The 24,377-nt window shown below is 36.7% G+C and overlaps 1 protein-coding gene across 1 annotated transcript in view; it reads right to left on the bottom strand.

Annotated features, from left to right (window-relative positions):
• The window catches only part of LOTGIDRAFT_156120 (hypothetical protein), a gene marked incomplete at both ends in the record, with an annotated part of 43,039 nt that overhangs the window by 7,486 nt on the left and 11,176 nt on the right, over window positions 1–24,377 (bottom strand). Inside the window, 57 exons of the mRNA XM_009046141.1 lie at window positions 96–221; window positions 586–724; window positions 892–1,131; window positions 1,383–1,447; window positions 1,792–1,920; window positions 2,125–2,212; window positions 2,467–2,552; window positions 2,871–3,018; window positions 3,468–3,639; window positions 3,893–4,084; window positions 4,445–4,526; window positions 4,895–5,119; window positions 5,445–5,522; window positions 5,781–5,948; window positions 6,294–6,530; window positions 6,655–6,762; window positions 7,097–7,193; window positions 7,332–7,476; window positions 7,762–7,921; window positions 8,077–8,322; window positions 8,507–8,673; window positions 8,781–8,889; window positions 9,228–9,349; window positions 9,536–9,835; window positions 10,114–10,279; window positions 10,687–10,821; window positions 11,101–11,167; window positions 11,418–11,628; window positions 11,948–12,032; window positions 12,321–12,542; window positions 12,891–13,166; window positions 13,468–13,648; window positions 13,795–13,867; window positions 14,243–14,330; window positions 14,633–14,857; window positions 15,034–15,093; window positions 15,349–15,531; window positions 15,796–16,047; window positions 16,228–16,401; window positions 16,822–17,052; window positions 17,238–17,385; window positions 17,808–17,878; window positions 18,252–18,366; window positions 18,642–18,718; window positions 19,150–19,213; window positions 19,490–19,681; window positions 19,944–20,023; window positions 20,255–20,379; window positions 20,655–20,750; window positions 21,206–21,312; window positions 21,783–21,904; window positions 22,180–22,270; window positions 22,533–22,611; window positions 22,848–22,935; window positions 23,265–23,484; window positions 23,669–23,760; window positions 24,233–24,364. Coding sequence (XP_009044389.1) covers window positions 96–221; window positions 586–724; window positions 892–1,131; window positions 1,383–1,447; window positions 1,792–1,920; window positions 2,125–2,212; window positions 2,467–2,552; window positions 2,871–3,018; window positions 3,468–3,639; window positions 3,893–4,084; window positions 4,445–4,526; window positions 4,895–5,119; window positions 5,445–5,522; window positions 5,781–5,948; window positions 6,294–6,530; window positions 6,655–6,762; window positions 7,097–7,193; window positions 7,332–7,476; window positions 7,762–7,921; window positions 8,077–8,322; window positions 8,507–8,673; window positions 8,781–8,889; window positions 9,228–9,349; window positions 9,536–9,835; window positions 10,114–10,279; window positions 10,687–10,821; window positions 11,101–11,167; window positions 11,418–11,628; window positions 11,948–12,032; window positions 12,321–12,542; window positions 12,891–13,166; window positions 13,468–13,648; window positions 13,795–13,867; window positions 14,243–14,330; window positions 14,633–14,857; window positions 15,034–15,093; window positions 15,349–15,531; window positions 15,796–16,047; window positions 16,228–16,401; window positions 16,822–17,052; window positions 17,238–17,385; window positions 17,808–17,878; window positions 18,252–18,366; window positions 18,642–18,718; window positions 19,150–19,213; window positions 19,490–19,681; window positions 19,944–20,023; window positions 20,255–20,379; window positions 20,655–20,750; window positions 21,206–21,312; window positions 21,783–21,904; window positions 22,180–22,270; window positions 22,533–22,611; window positions 22,848–22,935; window positions 23,265–23,484; window positions 23,669–23,760; window positions 24,233–24,364 — 8,157 coding nt within the window. The remainder of the gene's footprint in view (window positions 1–95; window positions 222–585; window positions 725–891; window positions 1,132–1,382; window positions 1,448–1,791; window positions 1,921–2,124; window positions 2,213–2,466; window positions 2,553–2,870; window positions 3,019–3,467; window positions 3,640–3,892; window positions 4,085–4,444; window positions 4,527–4,894; window positions 5,120–5,444; window positions 5,523–5,780; window positions 5,949–6,293; window positions 6,531–6,654; window positions 6,763–7,096; window positions 7,194–7,331; window positions 7,477–7,761; window positions 7,922–8,076; window positions 8,323–8,506; window positions 8,674–8,780; window positions 8,890–9,227; window positions 9,350–9,535; window positions 9,836–10,113; window positions 10,280–10,686; window positions 10,822–11,100; window positions 11,168–11,417; window positions 11,629–11,947; window positions 12,033–12,320; window positions 12,543–12,890; window positions 13,167–13,467; window positions 13,649–13,794; window positions 13,868–14,242; window positions 14,331–14,632; window positions 14,858–15,033; window positions 15,094–15,348; window positions 15,532–15,795; window positions 16,048–16,227; window positions 16,402–16,821; window positions 17,053–17,237; window positions 17,386–17,807; window positions 17,879–18,251; window positions 18,367–18,641; window positions 18,719–19,149; window positions 19,214–19,489; window positions 19,682–19,943; window positions 20,024–20,254; window positions 20,380–20,654; window positions 20,751–21,205; window positions 21,313–21,782; window positions 21,905–22,179; window positions 22,271–22,532; window positions 22,612–22,847; window positions 22,936–23,264; window positions 23,485–23,668; window positions 23,761–24,232; window positions 24,365–24,377) is intronic.

Below are 24,377 nucleotides of genomic sequence, written 5' to 3' on the forward strand. Positions count from 1 at the left end.
AGAACTTAAAATTGGAATGGGGTAAATCAGTGTCCTCCATATACAGACAAAGACTAGAAATCTCTTAACAATCTTTTCTAGGCAAACAAACTTACATTAAGTCTCTCACAGCCATGTTCTGTAACCTGTATGAGTAGATTCTCTAGAACTGGTCGATGTGACTGGAGTTGTTTATATATTCTATCAGCTTTCTCTAGTAGGGTGTTGATAGTTGTTATAGCCTGCAATCAAATAATGAACATATTTAATGCCTTACTGATGTAAGAATGATTTCAAGAAATTATTAAGCCAAACAGGATTAGTGTGGTTTGTATTCAACGGCAAGCAATTGTCATGCTTCATGTTGTTCAGATACATTTCCTTTGAAAACCCTAAATCTGGAATGCTTCTTAGTTGAGATCAAAGGCTTGAGTTTTACAAAAATTTTGAAAATGAAACCCAGATCAACTAAAGATAAGTCAAGCAAGAATATGAGCATCTTAATCATTCTTCATTCAGGCAATTTAATCTGCTCTTCCAAGGGGGACAACTCTTGATATACTTGATATTTTAAGACCACAATACGACATTAATCGAAAAAGTTACCTTTTTCCGGTCCTCTTCATTCTCTATGGGGTCGACAGCACAGCATGGTTTGGCTGTCAGGGTAAAATCAAACTTGGCATATTTACAGAAACCACAGGCATTACACAGGAATGGATCTTTCTCGTCATAGTTAATAGCTCTGAAATACATCATAAACTTTAGATAAAGCAAGATAAAGATAGGTCGGTAGATGACAAGTTAACATTAGCTCTTAAATACATTATGAAAGTTTGAAAAAAATGATAAATTTCAGCTTTTTGGCCTATTTCTCTGTACCGAGTTGGGCTTTAAATAAATTCTACTCACCTGCATTTATGGCATTGGTAGACGTTTTCTCCACAATTGCTGCAGACTCCAGGATTAGCAGGAACCGAGGCGCTACATCGTGGGCATTGCAGAGTTTCAGATGTGGCTTGTAGATTATCGTAGAAATCGGCATATTCTATCATCAAGTTGCAGGCAACTATTGGAATTGGGAATTCAACTTTTACATCAGTCTGTCCTGTTGTCAAATTCACTTTTCTTGCCTTGTGCCATAATCCTGGTCTAAAATGAGGAATTTAACCGCCATCTTTATGCAGGCCTTCAACAAATTTCTCAAGGGAGATAACTTTTAATGCAGAATTGATATATAAGACCACAGTATCACAATATGTCATATGATAGGTTCTCCACCTTTCCCTTAAGGGAGATAACTACTAAAACAGAATTGATATCTTAAGACCACAATAAACCATGATATTACACACTTTGACAGTACTCATAGCAGATGAGCTTAATTTTTGAATTTCACCAACCTGTTTTTCAGCTCTACGACAGCTTGTACTGTTCTGTTGTTATAATATATATTCAATACTCTAACCTAATATAAATATTTGAATTATTAAAAACACAGATCTTCAATTTGAAAAATCCTAATGTAATCAAACAAAATGTATGTAAAAATATACAAAATTATGCAATTAAATCCAATGAGAGGTCTTGAGTTTGGAATTGAATTTTCAAAGCAGAAAAAAAAGCACAACTCTCAGTCCCTTTAAACTGATTGCAATAAACATATTGAATTGAATGTATCTAATTACAGGAATCACAGATATCTGACTGAAAATTTTAATCATGCTATTTGAAGCTATAAATGTCACCAATACACATAGAAAAGCTAGAAACTCTCTTTGCAATCCAAATGATTTAACCTGTAACACTTACCATTTTGGTTCGTTTCAAGTCACTGATACGTAGAGATATTTTAGATATCGTGTGACTACCAACAAGTTTCACTATCTGAGTTGTGGTTGTAAACTTTGAATCTACTTTTATAGCTGACAGTTTCAAACTCTGAAATTAAAAATATCATGATCCTACCTTTTTAATTCATTTACTTTAAAGATTTCTGATATTTTGATGATAAGGAAAAAGCATTAAGTACTACTGGTTAGCACTTTTGTCATAACAGACCTTAGGATGCCATTAGCCAAATTTTCATTTTGCATATTTCTGTCAAGAAAGTCATAGCATATCAATTAAAGTTTAAAAACTTACAGAATAAGGTACTTCAGGATTGTTACAAACCAAACAGGGATCACTTTCTAGATAATATCCATCAAAATCTACCAAACCTTGTAACATACTGAAAATACATAAACATAGCTTTTATTCTAGGCAATCTATTACTGTGTACAGCCTATAGCAACAGGTACTTGGTTTATTGTCCCATCTGAAATGCCTACAACGCTTTTTCCATGCCAGCCCCTCCCCTCTGCATCACTAACCAGTTGGAACTTGGTTGAAATTCCTGGAGACATTGCGGCTCCCTTCATTTGGCAAAGAGCAAGTTTGTTTGAATAGGAAAATAGATGAATTAAATGATGTTGATTAACTTACTTGTAGATAGGAGCATTAGGATGGTTAGTTAGGATCTGATTTTCATCTTTCAACACAGCTGTAGCTTTCTTCAAATATTCTTGTACCTTTTGTGCAAAAAATATCAAATAAAATCTAGATCCTGATATATATATAGCTTATCTATTTAATAATTACTGACATAACCATGAGCTATATGGACTCGTCAAAAGGATGCCATGTTGACAAAGCAAGTCCCACAGCCTGGGCATCACATGTTCTGTGCTATATATACAACTCTAAATATACAACAGCTATAACCACACCAGACTCCAAAACTATTGTCCACAAAAGTAACATCAAGGAACAATATGCTTTTAAAGCCAACAGAAATGAAACAAGGGATTGTCATTTCCATCTAAAATAGGCTTGGATTGTGATCTCACCTTGGTCTCAGGTATTTCTGGAGTTTTAAGGATGAAGTATCCCAGCAGGTCAACAAATTGAGCAGCTTTTCTCCCATAGATTGGCAGCTCACACCATAAACTCCACATGAGATCTAACATGGTCTCTTGTTCAGTCAGGGTCGAGTTTCTGAAATAAAATTAGTGCCATAAAATGCTGATCAGATTTCAAATCTGCCCCTTGCAAAAGGATTCAAATTGATGTATTCAGCACTATTTTAACAGTGATGATATTTTATTTACCAGATCTATATACAAATATCTAATGCAACCATTTTTTTTTTCAGGAAATTTCAGACAGTTTTTTTCAGGTAAGCTTTTGACATTTTTCTGTTTAAAATAATACTAAAGCAGCTAGTAAAAAACAGAATAGAGACAGGAAACATTTTACTGAACCATTACAGAGTTATGGAACATGGTTTTGTGCTAACCTTTGACTGTGTGGTTGGACTGCCAGTGCTCTTTCTTACTTCTCACAAGTACATACGCTAATGCCTTAGAACCTCCTCTCACTAATCCAAAACCAGGCAATTCTTACTTATGACGCGCCCCTCACTCATAGAAATGTGAAATACTAACCTATACAGTTGTAGAACCAGGCTATGAGCCAACCATCTATTACTGCTTTGGTTTGACTCCAATAAGAATGTCCTGACGAACTTCACAAATAGTTCTTTATCCAAAACCTTGTTTAATATTTTTACCAATGTTATACATAGGGCTTCATCATATTTAGCTATCTCTTCATTATCTGGAAGCAAATCATTCACAAGAATAGATTTAAAGAAATAGTCAAGTCATCAAAAGTGTCACTTGCATAGTTTGAAAAAACTAACCATGGATAAATCAATTGTGAAGGGGAAATAAAAAAAAAAAAATCACAAATTATTTCAGAAAAATAAATATCATATATTGTAATATTGTGGTCTTAAAATATAGACTGTATTAAGAGTAATCTCCCTTGAGAGAGAAGTGGTGAGCCTGGATATCATTGTCAAACTTACCTTCTTGTTTGTCTTTACTTTCTTTAGATTTATGTTTGACAGGTGATCCTGTAGAGCTACTGGAGGTCACAATAGAGGGGTTCACTTGACTAGCTTTACATCCACATAGAGCTATTTGTAGTAGTTGCAGGAGGGTAGGGGCAACTCCTTCATCTAGTGCGATACTAGCTTTTACTAGGAAAGCTAGGGTATCTGAAATAAGATTTTCATGTATATGTTGGTCAATTTTTGATGTAATTTGGCGCTTTGAGTTTGAATCTGATATAGAGCTATCTGTAGTAGTTACAAAAGGGTAGGGGGCTACTCCTTCATCAAGAGCAATACTAGCCAGGTGCCAGGAGATGAAACTTAAACTATTGGGCAAGGGCAGAGGTCAATCAGGCAGCAGGAGCTACCTGTACAAGAGTTACCCCCCCTGTTTTTAGAAGTTGTCTGCCCTTGACATGATGCTTACAAGCCTGATGAAACTGGTAAATGATGAAAAGTGAGTGCTAAATGAAATTGTTAAAAGAGTAACATGAAAGGATATCGGAAGAGTTATATTAAGCTTACCTGGCTCCTTCTCACAGTATATCTGCCAATTATAAGCTCTGTTACTAGCTATCTCTGTACACACTTTACGAAGATGTTCAATCTGAAATCAAGACATTACAAAGATACTCCTTCAAAAGTCTTTGCACTCAGTGGTGGCTCCAGATGCCTGGAACTGGTGGAACTAGGTTGAGATTCCAAATGCAGAAGTGCTACAGGCGCAACCTCCCAGGCTCTGATGCTACTCTCCAAAGGGAGACTACTCTTGGATGGTTATATAATATAAATATATAAATCCCATTATGCTATGTTTAAATTATTAGTTGATTAGTGGTTGATAAGTGAACACAAGGGGTCCAGTTCAAGGCTTTGTTACTACTCTTCCAAGGTAGACTACTCTTGATAGACACTGGATGTTTTCAGACCACAATATGGCAATAATAAAAATATTGGTTCAGTCAATGATCTTACCAGAGTAAGGAGAGTATCATAGGGTAGAATAATGCTCCTGGGTAGAATCTCAGTTGATATATCCAGACCCCCCTGGGTCTCACAGATCTCTCTCACTGATTTCAGATGTGATCCAATAGCATGCTGGTCTCTCAGCTGTCTGTATTTGTCTTTTGAGCCACAGATAAACAGCAATAGCTTTCTAACTTGTCTCTTTACAAATGGTGTTTGGTTCGTCATCATGTACTGAAATTTTAAAAGAAATGGAGTTTTATCTTTTGTTTTCTGTACTTTATTTGGCTAATGCAGTGTGCTATGATGGAAATATTGCCAGGGCACCTCATTAGGGTACTCTTTTTTTGACTAAAGAAATCAGGAGGATGGACATAAGGGAACACTTTTTCATTTTCCAAAGTTTGGAGGATCTTAAATGTGGACATCCTGAAGCACACTGTTCATCGTATCATCTGAATCTTCATTTTTCCATGTCAACCCCTCTACATCATAAATGAAAAAAACTATATTGATCTACCTGATGATATGGAGTTTAATATCCTGCATGATGACCTACCTCAGATAGAACTGTATTCCAAGAAGGATCAAAAGAAGCATTGGGTACATTCTGAACTGAATCAGATATCTTCTTCAACTGAAATTACAACACAAAATTGGATAGAAATTTCAAGATGGACTGCCAATTTTCACAAAAAGAAATGAAATAGAGTTTCACGTTTCTTTTCAGCACCTGATTGGGCCAACAGGAATGAGTATCATCCATTATGGGAACTTCTCTGATTAATTGTTGAATTGCCATTAAAATTCATGGACAAAATGGAATTTATTAAGAGTATTTTTCTGTGTAGGCTATCCAAGGCTTTGCTAAGGGAGACAACTCTTACTGACTTACCTGGTATGGTAGTCTTAGAACCATTTCTGTCAACAACTGAGGGTAGTCTTCAAAAACATCATTAGCATGCCCTTTAACATACTGGCGAAGGAAGAAAGGGGACATATCTGGTGGGGGACAACATGGATGAGGCTTCAACAGTTGACCTGGAGCTGCAGCTGCTTCCTCCTGTAAATCATCAAGAAAAATTGCATGGAGTTTTACATTTTAATAAAGTTTAACATCCTTCTTTACAGCACCTCATTGGGCTAATGAAAAGAAGCAATACAAAGAATAGTTGTGTTTGTAATATGCACAGACTCTAGCACACAGGGGCATTCATTGTCAAAATCAAAACGACTAGACCATCTTTCCATATCAGCCCCTCCAACCTTCATCATTGACAAAGGGGAAAACCGGGTTGAAAAATCTGTATTATCTCGACAAAAGCTGGGATTGAACCGTGGACCACTAAGCTAGTGAGCAAGTATCTTAACTCACTGCACCTCCCTCAAGATATTCAAGAAAAATTACCTCAAGTATGGAATTGGTCTTCCAGAATGGCAAGAGTTTTGTAAGGATGTTCATACAGTACTCTATAGCTCCACTAGAAATCAAGGCAGTACCAGTACAGTTACTGGTGAAGGAGGAGGCTTCTACTGGAGGTTTGGTACCAGCTCGGGTTCGTGATAATAATACACTAAGGAACCTCAGTAAGATCAGTTTGACTTCATTTCTTTCACATCTTGATGATACCGACTCCTCAACCACCTGTTTAAAAATATAAATATCATTACAGCTTTCTGACAGATAACATATTCTAGATTGCAGTCACCCTCCTCAAAGGACAACATTTTCAATATACTACTGAAAGTTTTACTATGCTAATACTTACTGGTTTGTTCAAGTCTAGTTCAGCAAGAATAACAATGAGTAGATTATCCAGTGCTGCTTTGTCCTTATCATCTTCACTATCCAGATCACAAGTCAGCATCAGCACAACCTAAAGTACAGTGTTAACACAAAATTTAGCAAAGATGTAAATTGTCACTTAGTTTAACAGGAAAACTACCTCTTAGAACAAAGACAAAAATTAAATTCTTTAACTTGACCATTAACAGCATTTATTCATCAGTGGACTTTCTCTGTTAACAATAGATTTCTATGTAAAGGAGGGAATGGACAAAGTGTGTTAGAAAACTTAAAGAAGAAGCTAATTCACTAGGTACTGGTCTGGACATGATGTGGAAATAATGGAACTACCTCAATTCATATCGTAAGTTTTTGAAGTCAGTTATAGTGGATATTCTTATTATAAACAGGATTAACAATCCTACCTGCATAAATGGTATAGCTCTAACACCACCAACTTCTCTGATGTCTGGTAAATACAGCAGAAGTCTTTCTAGTAACTGTAGACGTAATGCATGTAATCTGAAACAGGAGATGAAACCTAGCTGTGTGACAAGGTATAGGAGAATTTCTTAGGACAACAAAGCATGGCTGAACGTTGTGATCTTACCAAATATTCCAACATATGATGGATATGAAGTCAACAATTGTTTCACCCACCTGCAGTTGGTATCATAATCAGTATCAGCTTCAGAAAGGTCAGCATCATGATGTATGGAGCCACTGGGAGCTCCTACACTGCTGGTTTCACTTCGAGCTCCTGTGGCATGAGTGTTATATCCATAGGCACTGCTTCTTCCACTTACTATAGACAGAAATGGAATGTATATACTGAGAACCAAAGGGAGAAGTCACTTTTTGGGTAACAAAATTTCAAATCCCATAGATCTCCATCTACTTGAGCTGATGATTAAAGTATAATGGTTTGCCTACTAATCTGAAGCTTGGGTTTTCTACCTTACTGAGCTAGACCATCAGCAAAACAGTCTTTCTATAGCAAAACTACTATAAATATCTAGAAGGTATTGCATCAAGGATTCAAGAAAAATCACCAACAAATCACCAACTGAAATTGAGTCCACAGCACTACCACCACTCTCAGAGCCAACACTACCACCATGATCGGCTGGTGAGGTCCTCAGATTAGAGCCATCTGTAGCAGCATTGGAGCCTATCTCATCATCACTGCCTGGAGCACTAGCTGTCGTATCAGAGAGGGGTCCTTCTTCCAACTCCATGGATGAGATACTCTAAAAATAGAGAAAAAATGTACCTCAGTTTGCCACAAAATTGATATTGAAAGAACTTAAACAGATGATTCTTCCGTTTGGCCATGGACCTGAAATCTTTGACAATAACACAGGATCGCTCATGCTTCATATAGATTCATACAGCAAAATCTTACCTGTCCTTGGCTGTCCAGGCTCAAAGCTTGAAGATTGAGCTGACCAGGAGCATTACCAGACTGATCCTGAAGACTCAGAGCAATAGCCAGCTCTACCATAGCTTCATCATCAGCATCAGGGGGAATTTCCACCATTGGAGCATAGTTCCCATCCATACCCCACAGTCCATCATACCCACCCACAGGCATAGCATTACCATGGGCTCCATTCTCATTCACTTCTCCCTGTACTTCATCAACATTACCCTGAAAATTGGCCAAAGGGATTTAAAAGGTGGACGCACGAATGCGCAGGAAACTACAAAAAGATGAATCAAGTTGCAGACCAGAAGAAAATCTTGAGGCAGTATTTTGGTTGGAACCGATCTCTGGACCAAGATCTTGATTACAGAGTTCCCTGAGCTCCCCAAAAAATAAAAATAAAACTTACCACAACTTCATACATGTCGTCTGATTCTTGATCAGTTTCAGGGGCCTCAACTTGTCCTAATTCTGGTTGTTCAGTTATTACTGGTGTATCAGGAGCTTGGATTGTAGGAGGAGCTATACTACTATCTGGATTATCATCATCGTCATCATCATCATCTCCTCCATCTCCTGGTGTGGAAGACAAGACATTTTGAGTGAACATATGCATCAATAATTACTTTCAAGTAAAAGATGCACACCCGAAAATTTATAATGCATAAGCACACAAAACCTACCTGGAGAGCTACATCTTGGTGGTGAAGGTATAAACACTCTTCTTCTACGATGTCTAGGTCTCAATACATTAATCATTGCTTGTCGACAAGCAAAACTTACTACTGGGTCCTGTAACCAAACAGAAGAGTGTTACGTTTACTTACACACTTGAAACAGATCTAACAATTTGAACAATCTAATGAATTTTAGAGAAATGTCATATTGTGGTCTGTATAAGAACTTTCTTAGCAAGAGTTACTTCCCTTCTAGTCAGGTAAGGTAGTTTCCCTTGCTGTGACACCGAATGGGATTGCCTTGAAGGATAGTAATAAAATGTAAAATGTTATTTGAATCCTTCTCTTGATTTGAAGAAGAATGAGAATGAACCCAGCGAAAAAAAACGATCAAGATATAAAGAACTGGTTGAAGGCTGAACCTCAAAATGAAAAGAAATCGTCTGTACTCACAGTAGAAAGTAGAAGTTTGACATAATGTTTGGTGGCTAGGTTGAGGCAGTCCAAATCACACATGGTAAAAGCATGGATAATCTTCACCAGAGCTCCAACTGTAGCATCAACATGAGCTAGTCCTGAAAAATAAAAGAAATCATGTGTTCAAAGACTTTATAGAATTTGAACCCCTCTCTTATAAGTAATGTAGACAGGATAGCTTTCACCTTGGCACACCTGGTGCCACTCTGTGACTATGTCAAATCAACTTTCCATTTTGGAGAGTCCACATATATCAAGAGTTCTTCTGGGCCTTTGCCACATACCTGGTAAACAAACAGGAGCTAACATAGGATTAGAAGGTTTAGTAGCAGCATCAGCAGCTTCCTTAAACTTATTGAAACACCATCTTTTGTGCTCGTAATATGTAAAGGAGTCAAAGTGTTCTTGCCACCTACCTGGTAGACAGACAGGAGCTAACATGGGATTGGATGGTTTAGCAGCATGGAGTTTCCAGAAGGCTTCCACTAATCTGGATGTAAAATGATGCTTCTCAGTTTGTTCTATATTTAGAACCTGTCCTAGTTTTTCTTCTCGTTCATTTTCTAGATCAGTTACTTCTAAACCTGAAATATTCATCAACATTTTACGGTTTACATCTTACTTTTCTGCTCTCAAGTAGGCTCATGGACAGTGAGTTTGAATGTAGTCCAGGAGGTAATTAAGTGCAGTAGGTTTGAATCCTCAGGTTAAGAAAAAGATTTAATATCACATTATCTGCTTTCAACGCTTATCATATATCTCATGCTTTCATGCAGTGTGCAAAGAAATTTTGCCTCATCTTTTTCAATTTACAAGGGTCTCTGCAAAGGATGTAAAACACATAAGATAGAGAGTCACTTACTGTCTTTATCCAGCTGATCTCCTTTCTCAGCAAATTTGATAAGATTACCAGGCCTGGCAACAGCTACTGACTGAGCTGTGATCACCAATCTTTGGAATGACTCTACATCCATATCACTGCCTTCTGAGGATATTTTCTTCATTACATGAACCAGTTGAGCTTGATCCTACAGAGGATTAAGAAGCCAATAAAGACTGTTCTCTAAACAAAATCTTGTTAAGCAAGGCAAGATGTTGACACATGTAAGCTTACATATATCCTCATATGCTCAAAAAAGGATTTAAAAAAATTGAGAATAATGATATCACATGTACCAGTTAAGCTAGATCCTGAAGTAGTCAAAGGGGAAGCTGTCTCAACCTTTTGTGAACTGTTCCCACAAAGTATAGTATACTAGTCTTATCCACCAGCAGGCTTTATAAGCCCTTACCTAATGGTTATGGTAGTAGAGTTTAGTAGATAGCAATGACAACTGGGGAAAATGAATATATCACTGGGACATTTATGGATCAAAATCTCTGAAAGCTTTGGACAAGTATAACCAAACGGCCAGTCCTGCTTGTCAATCCTTACCTTGTGATTATGGTAGTTGTGTTTGGTAGAGAACAAGGAAGCTAGTAATGATTTAGTATGTTGTTGTACAGTATTTGGTGTGGGTAAAGTCAGGAGTCTAGTTGCTACCTCTAATGCTTTCTCTCTGCTTTGATCCTGAAGGAGATAAAACAATGTGTTATAAAGATCCTTGGTGTGAAGTTGATCTTATGTTTAAAAGACATAGAAAACGGTGGTTTGAAGAGCAATCTTGAGCTTCTTGTGAAGTCATATAAAAACGTGGCAAGAACTTTATCTTATGTATAACATTGTTGCTGAAAGATCTAGCAAGAGCAAAATGTGACTAGGACTGACAGATGAACCAATAAATGGAAAGTGTGTAACAATATAGCTTAGGCTTTGTGTGAACAAATAAAAACTGCTCACTGGTCTTACCTTTTCTTCTGGTGTTTTGCTTGTGGCAAAAGCTCCATCCAGTACTTCTAATGCACTGCCCAAAAGCCTACAATAAAGAAACAAAGTTAAAGAAGATGCATGCAAAATCAAAACCATCAAATTGTGAAAAATACAACACACAGAAAACAATCCTAATCTGGACCAGTGGTCTTTGTCTTTGTCTTTGTCTAAAGTATACTTGAAGTCAGACAGATCCTTGACTAAAATTGACATTCGAGCTGGTCTGTCGGGCATGTTTGGATATAACAACCAATTCAACTGATCTGAAGGAACTCAGAGTATTATCTATTACTTACTTGTCAGCTGTGGTCATTGGTAGAGGTTCTGTGGGTAGACTATCAGCAGCAGTATTAGCTACAGTGATGGCTGTACTAGGAGTCTTACTGGTGGTGGTAGTTTCAGGGAAGTCATCTGGTTCTTCTGGCCACCCAAACGCCTCTTTAGTCTTTATGTAGACCTTGATGGAGTCCACCATGGTGAATCCTACCAGATCTGAACTGGCTCCAACTGTAAGAAAGGGGAAAGAATTGCAAAAAAGTTGTAAGGAAGGGTTGTGGAATATGTCATATAACCATTCGATATTATTATTATTGGACAATCACCTAGTCTTTTTTTCTTTCTAACTGTTGATGGATCACAGAGTTTCAATTTCTTTTGCATCCAGTTTCTCAGACCTGCATCACTGACAGGGGAGAAGCAAAAACCTGAAGGTATATCTCTACTGCAAATTACCATGAAATGAAATGAAAGTTTCCGTCCTACTTTTGTGCATCTTATTTGGTTAATGAAGATGAACAAATATCCAAGAGAAGATCCAATGACTTACAGGTGATAGTAATCTTCTTGTCAGCTGTGAGAGATTCTTCTCTGGTGAAAGGTAAATCATACCATCTTGGTCTTGTGGACGTCACCTGAAAAAGGAAGTAATGGAGTTTCAGATCCAAGTGTGCTTTAAAACAAATTTTGAGCTTCAAAGATTTTCTTAACTGTCAGGTGTTGAATATGCATAACCGAAATGAGGAACCATCTCAAGCCATGATCAAACCCCCTACCTACCAGATGTAGAGAAAGCACCACACTACCCAGAACAAATCCCAGGCCTCTCAGAAAGCAAGCACCTGTGTCCATGAGCTATCCTGGTACAAAGACAAGCTACTGAACTTAAATCAAGTGGCACTTCCAATATTCATTTCTCTTACCTGAACATTACGTCCAAAGATTTCAATAAAGGAAGGAGATCTCTCAACTGTTTGAGTGCCAACCAGGACTCGAATTCCAACCATCACATTGGCGTTATTGGTGTTATTAACTTCTATATTAAAACCAGCAGGTTTGGTACTGGCTATGTACATTCCTGTTGTGTTCAGTCTGTTCTTGATCTGTTGTACATTGTAGATTTGTAGGACGTCATTTCCTCCAAACTGGAAAAATAATTTGCAGGGGTAATAGGGATAATTTAGTGCGATTAATTTGGAAATATGCAAATCATAGTCATACATTATTGTCTTGTTTTGGATTTTATACTAGTGGATGTTATTGTCTTTTTTTGTGTGGAACCAGAATATGATGGTTGTGTGTTCCAATTTCAATTAGAGTGAGCTTAAACAAGTAATATTTTGGCCAAGAATAAACTGAAAATAAGAAAAACCTTTTCATTTAGCTGTTTCTGAGCTCTTACTAACAGCTTGGATGTGATTTTCAGCCCATTGGCTGTTCCCAAATTCTGGATCTTGAAGATGCAATAGGAAATTCAGTTCTGTCAAACTTACCTCTACGTCATTGGTCTGTTGACAATGTTCAAAGAAATCAACAGGGAAGTTAACATTGCCAGTAGGTCGACCAGCTTTAATAGCCTTCTTCTTCTTTACTGGTTTCAGTATAGCTATAGGACTCTGTGGTTGAAGATATGGTGATAGCCAAAAGTTAGTGTTGTCAACATTTGCCATGTAAATTCTTAAACTTCCATCTTCACATAGCAGTATCATGGTTGTTCTTTGTTGGTCTGAGTTAGAGGCGATGTGGCGAATAGCCACTACATCTTGGATCTAGAAATTAGAACAGAAATGAATGAAAATATTGGCATACTCAATGGTGTAAAGAAAGAACAGTTGCTTACTCAATCTATAAATGGATTTTATATCAACACTGCAATAAATTGGGTTTCAATCTACCCAGAGTAGCTGCTTTCTTTAAATGTTGTTAAGAATAAGAGATTAAAATCTTGATTTCTTATCTTAATTTCTAAGGCTTTCCATATCTGACCTAAAGGGAGACTACTCTGATCTACATGCATAGATTTCAGACCACAATATCACAATAGTATCTATTATCTAGTTGAGTTCTTACCTTTGTTTTGGAATTGATGACTTTAATCTCTTGCATGGAGATAGCATCAGGCTTGATCATCAAGACTACTGGATTGTTGGAAGTCTGGGCCATACAATAGAGTAGTCCTGTATGTCCAGGTACTTCTGACCATTGAACTAATGGTTGATGATTGTTACCTCCCTTTCCTCCACCATTTGAACTGGAAAATAGATTAGACTGACATGAGAATCAATCATTCAGAAGCTCAGAATTTGGGTACCATTCCTTTCATCCAGTTCAGAGATGTCATTTAGACTTCCGTGTTTTGGTATTTTTCAATAGATACAAATTTTAAACCCTTTTTACCTTTTAAATGGAATGGCAGTCAGGTTGACAACTTGACTGAAATCTTTAGCTACCGGTCCAACAAAACTTTTACCTACAATAACAATATTACTTGAATCAATTATAATGTCTTGGAAACTTTTCAAACTGTGACAGTCTTCTTTGGGAAAAGATTGCACTCATGCAAGATGAAGTTCAAGTTTCTCCCTAGCACTATCAATCAAGACAGCTGAGATTGACTTCTATTAGAAAGCAAGGCAAATATCATGACTACTGTATCCTTTTAAATAGATCAAATTCAATTCTGCTGTAATGGAAAGGTTGTTAAAAGGTAGCAAATAAAATATCCCTATGCTATGGTATTGATAGTCAATCCATCCAGTCAAAGTGTGGACCTTTGGTAATAATAATCAATCCATCCAGATTGTATCAAAGGCTTTGGTAAAGTCAACAAATGAAAGAACCTTACCCTGTGTATAACTAAAGAAGAGTAACTGTAGACCATGAGAATAATAAACAGATACTCCACCTCCTGCTACTTGCCCTGATACAACTTCCTAGAATGCAATAGATATTCATCAAGAAAGGAAAATGAAATGGAGTTTCAAGTCCTGCTTCCTGATTCAGCTAACGAAGATGGCCAAGATCTTAAACATAGCTCACTGGTCCCTGGTTTAATGTATCATCTGAACTATTAGATGTGGGCCCTTCAAACCTCCTTCAGTGACCAGATTAATCCCAGGACCTTCAGGTTAGCAAGCTAGTGTCTAACACACTGTGTCCATATTTTCTCAATATGAAAATCAGGCATCATTTAGCTCGAAAATCAATTTTATTTTCCAAAATTTGGAATTCTTACCTTCAAATCTGGGTGTTTGACCTCCAATACATTAGTGATGTAGAATGGTCCATGTACAGCACTGCTTGCATCCTCCATAATCTGAGTATAGATATATCCAGAAGAGGACATCAAAACCATATACCTCCCTTCTTCAGAGAATATAAACGATGCATCACGAACTTTACCACTTGGTAACAGAAAGTAATATTGTGGACTGATGGCATCTAATCCTAAATCATATATCTGAAATCATATGAAATATAACATTTAACAATGTTGAAGAATCAAGGCTACTGTTTTTTAGTTTCTGATATCACTTGAAACACCAGACCAATAATACCATCATTACTTTAGATTGGGAGAAAATCTGCAAAAATGAAATTTCATTTATATAATTCCAATTATTTTTCTTAACCTACCTTGACAAAATCAGCTGTAACTATTGCCAGTTCTGTTTGTGATCCTGGTAGCCATAATGCCTGAAAAGACACAGAAATATCTAACAAGGATGCCTGGTGCGAATATGAGGCATTTCTCCCACTGGTATTTTCTTATTTTAAATCCGTTCTGTTGAGTTTTCTCCAATTCCAAGTCTGAGTGGACGCAAGTTCACAAGGACATGCATCTCAAATTGACTTTTATATTTATTAACAGTGAACTTGTCTTGAAGCAAAGCATGAGATTCCTTGTTAAGGAAATTTGGCGTTAACTCGGCAATAAAAAAATGGCCTGACCTTGATGATGAAGTTGCCGGTTGTTAATGAAGGATGAAGAACCAGGTGGTCTCCTACTGTACCAATACCAGTAAAAGTCAATACATGACAATCCTTGAGTCCACAGACAGCTAGAAAATCTTCATTACAAGGATTACCTGTTATAGACAGGACTGTGAAGGGTATGGGTGCTGAATAAAGTCTCTGAAATATAGAAATATTAAACATTAAGAAAACTATCTTTTATCCTAGAGACTCTTTACATCATGAAGAAGACTGCATCAATAATATCTTTGGGCATTTGTGATTGAGCATCCATTAAAGGCTTAGTTTTTGGCAAAATTGCATGAACCACAGACATCTGATACAAATTTGTATGTAAAGACGATGATCTAATGAGATCCTTTACCACCTCAAGCATTCTATTCTAGTGGGTTTTTTTTTTTCATCAAGTTTGAAATAACTTACTGTCAAAGTCAGTTTCTTCTTGCTGGAGTCAGCTTGTTTCAGGAGAGCAGAAAGCTGAAGTATGGTGATCTTTCCCTTCTCGTGGCTCACAGCTAAATGTTGGCGTTTTCCATGTGGTGAGGACAAGACACACATAGCCACACGTCTTAACATGTGAGCCGTAATCAGTTGTCTGATTGTCTGCCCTTGATCTCCACTGTAGTTCATACGAACATTCTCAAAGGCTCCTTCTTGAGACCCTAGAGTCACAGTCTGAAAAAAACAAAAGGCAGATTTTAATGGAAAGGAACTCAAAAATAAGCACAGTGGCCTTAAAAAAGATGAAAATTTCTTGTTGGATTTTACGGGAAAGAGACCAAAAGCATTATGCCCTGGAATTAAATATCCCCTTTGTCCCTATCCCCTGCCCCTCTCGATCTTGTCATAACCTACCATAAGTTGGTCAGTCGTATTGACAGTTTTACTAGCTAACTCATGTAGATTCTGTAAGGCTTTCTGGGCCCTGGCAGTACTACCTATTGGGGAAACATCTTGGTAGTTCTCCATCAATGGTGGTAGGATCTTCTCTAACATTTCTAACACTGAGTGGACTGTGTTGGATGTATCCTGAAATATTTAATTAGAATGGAGTTTTACACCCTACTTTCTGGTGAATGAGCTACAAAATGGTTGAACACTATCACAGCCCTATATGGAATTCCCAATCTCTTGAAGTGTTGAAGTAGCAACAGTCTGTACCTTAGATTTTCATATCCTACTATTTTATACTTAGTGAACAAAGAAAAAAACAACAAGGAGATAATGATGACCAAATAAATTGGATTTGTAAAGAGGTTTTCTTAACGTTCAATGTGTATCATCACTAAAAGCAACTATTGGCACCATTTCCATCTGTGGCTCTTGCAGTTCCAATAAAAAAAACTATTTTAGGATGTTGCCATGCCAAAAACTGCTAAAATATAAATGCCCCAATCCTGTAAAAGTTTAGAATTGTCACAATCCCTTTCAACAATCATTTTTACGTACCAAATGATTCAACAGATCATCTCTAAAGGATTCTATTTTCTGACAAAGAATTTCTCTGATCTTGTCATCCTCTTCTACTCTCTTATTCTCGTCAGTTTTATTATCCGGGTTTGGTGAAGACAGCCGGCGTCTCAGTAGGCTAGGATGTAAGGTCTCCATTGAGAAAGGCGACTGTGTGGCTATGTTAGATGGATGGTCCAGACCACTTTGATGTGTTCTTTTCACTAATGCCTAAAAAGAATTTTGAAAACTATTAAATATTTTTAACTTTGAATTTGAAGTCAGACTAAAAATAAGAGTTGCTCTTTGGAAACAGCTTGTCGTGAGCAAGGCTGCTGAGCTTCCAAAAGACCATGGTTTTAGCATAAATGATCTGTGGCACATTAAGCCAATCTGAGGTTCAAAAATCTGACTACCTTGCAGGAACCATCATCTTTAGCACCACAATCGCAGAAAAAGGAACCAAATTTAGCATAGGTTAGATCATGGTCTTTATGGCAGACTCTAGCACAGATAGTACATACTCCTACTCCATCTACCATTTTACAGGTGTGACAATGATACCTATAAAATACAAGGGAATATTAACATATTGTGGTCTGAAACCGTGAAGTATGCACTAGGAGTTATCACCCCTAGGAGAGTAGTGACAAAGCCTAAAGAATGAAGATGTAAATCATTGTTATTGGAATATTTACATGTATGACAATGGCACTTTCAACCATGTCATATTGTGGTATGAAACCATCAAGTATGCAATAAGAGTAGTCTCCCTTGAGAGAGAAGTGACAAAGCCTAGCAACTAGACAATTCATCATTGTGTTCTTCTTTAATTCAAAGTTATATATAGAAATTTTTGAAAAGCAAGAGAACCACTTATAACATAACCATTTACTGAAATGGAGAGTTTCTCAATCTGGTCTGCACCTGATTTAAAGACTAGGATAAACCAAATAATAAATCTAAAAGCAAATCCCAATACATACCAATGTTGGTTCATGAATTCTTTCTGTGTTACAGTAAAGGTACAGAGTTTATTATTCAGAGTTTCTTCATCCTGCAAAAAGCAAACCATATAGAAATATATTTACAGTAGAGGAAACAGATCTCATGCCACTTTAGAGGGACTCCTAAGGAATCTATAACATATACAGCCTGTAGAACACAGGGTCTGGTCAACAACTATACACTTTTTCCATGTCAGCCTCTCCAACCTGCATCACTGAAAGGGGTGAAACCAAGTTGGAAAATCTGAATGTATTTTCAAAACCTATTCTGAGATTAAACCCAGGACCTTCAATTGTGAGCAAGACTCTGTGCCTGCCCACTTGGATAGCAAGCAAGCCTTAGGCTCGATGAGCCATCCTAGATAAAGGCAAGAAGACAAATATAAGTCTCTAAAGACTGGAGAATACAAAAGGGAAGCTTACAGAGTCTTCTCCAGCTGATTCATTATCATCTTGTATCAAATCATCATCCCAATCTGTTTCACGTTCCTGTATTAAGGTCAGGTCTCTATCAATTGGTGGTGTGGTCGCTCCAATTCTACAAAAATATACCAAGAGTCTTCAGGAAAGCTGATACTTTTCATTATGAAATACTTACTCACTTATTCTCATTTGAAAAATTCATTTGCTGCTACCAATATATTGCCAAACTTTATTTTGGATTTCAGGTGTCGTTTGGGATTGATAGTACTCTGGTTTTTTTTTGTTATGTAAAATTGGAAATTTTGTCAAGAAAGCAGCATTAGACTACTCTTTTTTGCTTTCCAACTGTCGCAGAATCTTTAAGGTGCTAAAAACTTAATAGTAACCCACCTGTCAGTAGATCGTTTCAAAGCTGTCAATATTTCACCAATGTAGGTTAAAATACAGCATACAGTGTCTAGTATACCCTGAAAACACAAACACAGAAAATTATGTTTTTGGTTGGGGGCTGTAGCTCAATCAGTGATTGCAGTCTTGTGACATCATTTGCCTATTCTTAGTTTGTATGCTTAAAGTCCATTAAATGCAGTGGTCAATTGGTACAGATGATCAGGCATCAATACCAAGATGTTTGGTCAAGAACCAGCTGATAGAAGACTAAGCTACTTTAGCCCTTTCGACATGTATTAAGGATTGTAAAGAGGTTTTCTAGCCTTTTTATGTGTATCAGGGAGATAACATATATTATTATGTTATTGTGGGAGCCTTGTCATTTCCAGTTAGCTCTTTCTGGAATGTCCCAAATAGAAGTCAAAGGTGTCCCCGATACACATAAAAAGGCTAGTAAACCTCTTTACAATCCTTTTAAGTTTAAACCATAGTTAAAATTGACTCTTACCTTTTCTGAGGCTTCATTCTTTAAGACTTTTTCAAGGACATCTTTCTTTGATAAATATATTTTACTGAAATACAAATAAAAAGTTACCACATTATCTCAATGCTGCCTTTTAAAAACACTAATTCTGATGCTTTATTTTCATTTGTGCTCTGTGAGCAACCCTTCCATCACTAGCAGCTGCTCTACTGACCACAAAATTACATGATACGTTATTTTAATAAGAGTCCAGAGTAATACTTCATTTAAATTTAGTGACCAATCGGTTGTTGGCATCTGTCTAGCTCTCCTAACAGAACATAAGCTCAGGCCTAAACTTCAGAAACAGATCATTGAAACATACCATGATTCCAGCCATTTTGTGGCAGCTTTAAACAACTGTAGATGACCTTCACCTTGTCCTGCCCCAGCCAGTGTTTGTAGGACTGTCATTAGACTAGAGAAGGCTCCCAGTCTGTCTGGTTTGTTGAGTAAAGACTCTCCCAATGGTAGAAGACAGGTCAACAATGTCCCTGCTACATTTTCACTGGCATTTCTGAAAGCAAAGGAGAATAACTGATACATCTGTTAAAGTCAATGATATAAAATCTTCAAAACCAAAGCTGTGAAATTTGGGCGATTTGAGCTGAAATGGTGGCCACTGAATTTGTTCAATTACAGCAGTGAAAAGACAATTATCAAATAATTTTTGAAGTCTAATATCTATGTAATTATGAGGTCAAATTATCATGGCTTTAAAATTATGTTCTAGTTTTGGACTTGCTGAAGAGATGATATATGGTGAAATAGACCATTACCTTTTGTCTTTAACAAGATATGTAGCCAGTGTTTGAAAGAGCTGTCTATTTTCTGTAATACTAGCATCATCATATGAATCCTATAATAATAAAACATGTGTTATACTGCAATATTTGCCAGCCATGTCTGATTGGATTCTCAAAATGTTTTACTGAAATTGTGGTTTAGGGATATCTACTGGTATTTTTTCATCAAAATTAAGAAATAACTAAGTAAGTTTGAGAGCAATCTAAAATAAAGAGTGGATGTTGAAAATAAATTGAAACACAATAGAAATAAGTTATAAGTCAAGAGTAAAGGTCTCTCTTACCTGATTGGTTGGATTGGTAAAGAGTTTTTTAAGTAGAGAGTTGAGTACTGTATGATCAACTGAGGCTAGTTTAAATATACAGCTACTCAGACCTTGATAACATTTATCACTAGGATATCTCTCAGCTGAAATAAAAACATAAAATGCCCTTGATTTTGCCAAGACAGCAGTGTTACCTTACTCTTTTTCGATTTTGAACTGTTGAGGGATCTTTACCCTGCACAGCCTGTAGCACACAATGTCAACTCCTCCCACCTACATCACTGACAAGTAGAGCAGACGCTAATGTTAAAAGGGTAAAGCAAATCCTCACTGAACACTGCACAGCATAACCAATGTGGAAATGTAATACAAATCATTCATGCTCCACAATCCACATAGTAAATATAAAAGCACTTACCCAGTTTAAATATTTTGTTGACAAATTTCAAGACTTCTGTGGTAAATTGGGGAGAGAGATTGTCTCTAGCCACTGTCAACAATACATTGGTCAAATCTGAAAATACATATATTATATCATTGTCAAAAAGCAGTCTTTTAGTTGCCCAAAAGACAGTAGTAAATTGCACGTTAGTGTTTAATTATGCCCCTTGTTTTAACATTGTGTAAATTTATCTCAAATTGTTGTTTATCTCAGCTGTAGATTTCATCAAAATGTTTGAAGATGCTTAAAGTGAGGTGGGCCAAAATACATGTCCCTCAGAGCAATAAATTTCATGCACACAGAAAGGGAATAAGGTTGATATGCCTTCTTATTACAGAGTTGATCTTGTAGTACAAAGCTTTTGGTTTGACTTGTAGTCACAAACAAAAGGTACATATTGTAAGACACATCAAAGCATTTCCAGTTAAAGCTACCCTTGAATAAACTATGATAGACCTATACTGTGATAATGACTCCCATGGCATCATTTCTATTTATAGTAACTAACTACCATAAGGAAGGCCTACCTGAAGTTGTGGTATAACACATACTAATGGCGTTTTTACAAGGTGCTTTCTCTACATGGCTTTCCATAAACTTGATACATTCATGTAGAATGTTCTCATCTAATCCACTGTAAACAGAAGCAATTGTTATTGAGCTTTGTGGTCTGAATTTACCAAAGTTAAACAAGAGTTACTTCCCTTTAGTTCTAAAGCGTAATTTCCCTTTTGCATTGAAGAGTTATTTCCCTTATGTCTTGCCTTAAGTAAGGCCTAGCAAAGCATCTTATTCCATGGCATCTTGATTGGATTAATGATTGGATTAAAGGTACACAAACTGTTTCAAGAAGGGCTTATTTCTAAAAGAATTTATCCTTTTTCTCAATCTATTCCACCCCCTTTTGAATCAATGGCAACAGAAATCTTATAAGTAACATACCACTCAACAATCATGGTACAGAGTTGTGTTCAGACCTCAGAAAAGTTCTCTTAGTTGATGACAGATAACCACAAGCCATTATCAGATGAAAATGGGATTAGACCTTAACGTTTAAGACTAACAATGGCTGTACTGACAATTAAAAAAAAATAAAGAAGTTACCTATCCGAGTCAGAAAAATTTTCTATCAATTGATGACAGACAACCACTACATGTTGATACATATTTAATCCAAACTTCTCTTCTTCAACTGGACCTAGGAACTTCTCCAGAGAGAATGACACCTGTAAATAGAATAGCCATTAATTTTGAAATAGTCCATAAAGAAAGAAAGAATTTAAGCAACAGCCAATTTATACAAGGATAACAACTTAGGTTCGCATAGTCCGAGATTAGAATCAATGACCATCGCTTGCTTGATTCTCCAACTGACCAACCTACAGACTACCCTATGAAGAGTCAGTCTATCTAACTGCAGAAAACCTTGTTCCAACTTGTTTTAAAGAACTTCTGGTTGATTCATTGAAATATGAAGATTAAAGATCTAAGATGTACTTACCATATCAGCTAGGTATTCAGTAGTGGCATCGTACAGTAAAGGGAACATAACTCTTACTAGTTCTCTACTACTAGCACTGTCTGGACACCATCTACAAAAAAATACACATACTTCTTAGGAGTTGGACTCTGATTTTGTATTAAGCAAGTAGTTTTGCTTTTCTGCACATCTTGGGATATTAATGAAGACTATCTTTGTTCAATGCTTTTAGAATTTCCAGCAAAGTTAAGATTTTCCCCAACCACAGTACTTTTCCAGGGAAGCTCTAATGATACTGAGTTTGATCTGGGCCCAATTAAAATCTGACCTCTAGAATATGGAGAAAATCAAAGTATGTTATGGTGGCTACTTACTCGACTAAATCATTAGCAAATCTAACTAAAGATTGTAGCAAATGTCTTAAAGATGCATTAATACAGAAACTGGCTTGACCTGAAAGATAGATATTGTTAATCATTTATATTGTTAAAGGGATTATACAGAGGTTTTCTAAACTTTTTATATGGGTCTTGCAATTCTGATAAAACAAAGAGTTTTTATGACTCAATATCTGAGGGTCTTTATAACAGCTATCATTGACTGTGTAGATCTGATCCTCATTCTTTCAAGGGGTACTGTTTGGGAGAGGGGGGAGAGCAGGGAATTGTTAGGTGAGTGGTCTAACTTACCTGATAAAGAGACCATATGAGCACTGTGAATAGCATCCATATAACTCTCACAGGGCAGTATGTCATTTCCAAACATAGTGGTATTTCTCTGTAATTATAAACACAAAATATACTTTTAGTGCTTGAACCATAGGAACTGTCCTATTTTACATGAATGATGCAAGTTTCTCCAGGATCCTAAAATCTGATGGTCCTTTACTGGAATTTCTGGTTTGTTGAGGGGCTTTGCTCTGATGCTTCAAGGTCTGATATTGGAAAGTTGACCTATACATAAATCAAATATTCAAAACAAAATCCCTCTGATATATCTTCAAATACTAGTAATAACTTGGGAGGATTTTTTTTCAGTCAGCCATTTTGGGTGGAAGAAGATACATGTTTGGCAAATACAGCCAAATCAACAGCCCTGATACATACCCAAGATTGCATGGCAGGAAATTCATTATTACTGTTGTTATTCCATTTATCTAGAGTAGTTCTAACTGGACTAGGTAACATGCCCATTATACTGGTACCGAGAGCCAGAACTTTAGAGTTTCTGCTGGAACCTATACTCATCACTGTACCAAACGCATTCAGTTTATTAGGTGTCAGGTTAGCTGAGTCTACTCCAGCAATTTCATCCAGTACACACGATCTAAAATAATAGAGGAAACATTCTGTAACTTCACCAGAGTTTTCCAGATATACCGGAGGGTAAAAAGTACACACTATATTCGCAATTATACATTAGATTTTCTTGGAAATTTAACACCCATTTCGAAACAAACTGTCCTGTTGAAGATTGTATGTCCAAAACAGATGTTAATAGTAATACTAACCTGACATAAACATAGTAAGCCTCTATTAGTTTAAAGGTAGCTGGTATCAAATCTTGGGCTGAATCCATTACTCTATGTAGATCACTTTCAGACTACAAGACAATGTATATTATGTTAGAAGGTCATGTACTGGATTGGAAGAAGAAAGAAGAAGAAATAAGAAGATGGACGCATGGATTGATTATGAAACATTTAGTGACAATATCTTGAATAAAATACAGTTTTACATCATATATTTCAGCTTCAGTTTGGGCTAATGAAGACAATGCAATGCAGTGTTCAATGAGAGAGAAATTTGGAAAGACAGCTGCATTCTCTTTCAATTTCAAACACTTTAGAGTTTATTACCCAATCAGAATGTCTATCAGCTCCTAAGACCTGCATCAAAAAACACAGGGAAAACAGATAGAAAAAATCCAAAGGAACTCAATGTCCGAACCTAACTCTGGCAAACACAACTAAACAGAAATTCTAATGTACACAGAGAGGAAACTGAATTAGGTAGAAATTCACAGTACTCAAAAAGGGCCCCAGATGGTCCAACCTCCCTGACCCCATCCTTACCTTATTAAAAGCAGTATCTAGAGCAACCTGTATCTTGGCTATAACAGCATCTAACATGAGTATAGAAGACAGGCCTGGTAGCTGACTGGGAGTTAATATATCTTTCTTATCAACTTCTGGTAGCGACTTCAACTGAAATATATAT

Source organism: Lottia gigantea (assembly GCF_000327385.1).
Source record: "Lottia gigantea unplaced genomic scaffold LOTGIsca_10, whole genome shotgun sequence".
Classification (NCBI taxonomy): Eukaryota; Metazoa; Mollusca; class Gastropoda; family Lottiidae; genus Lottia; species Lottia gigantea.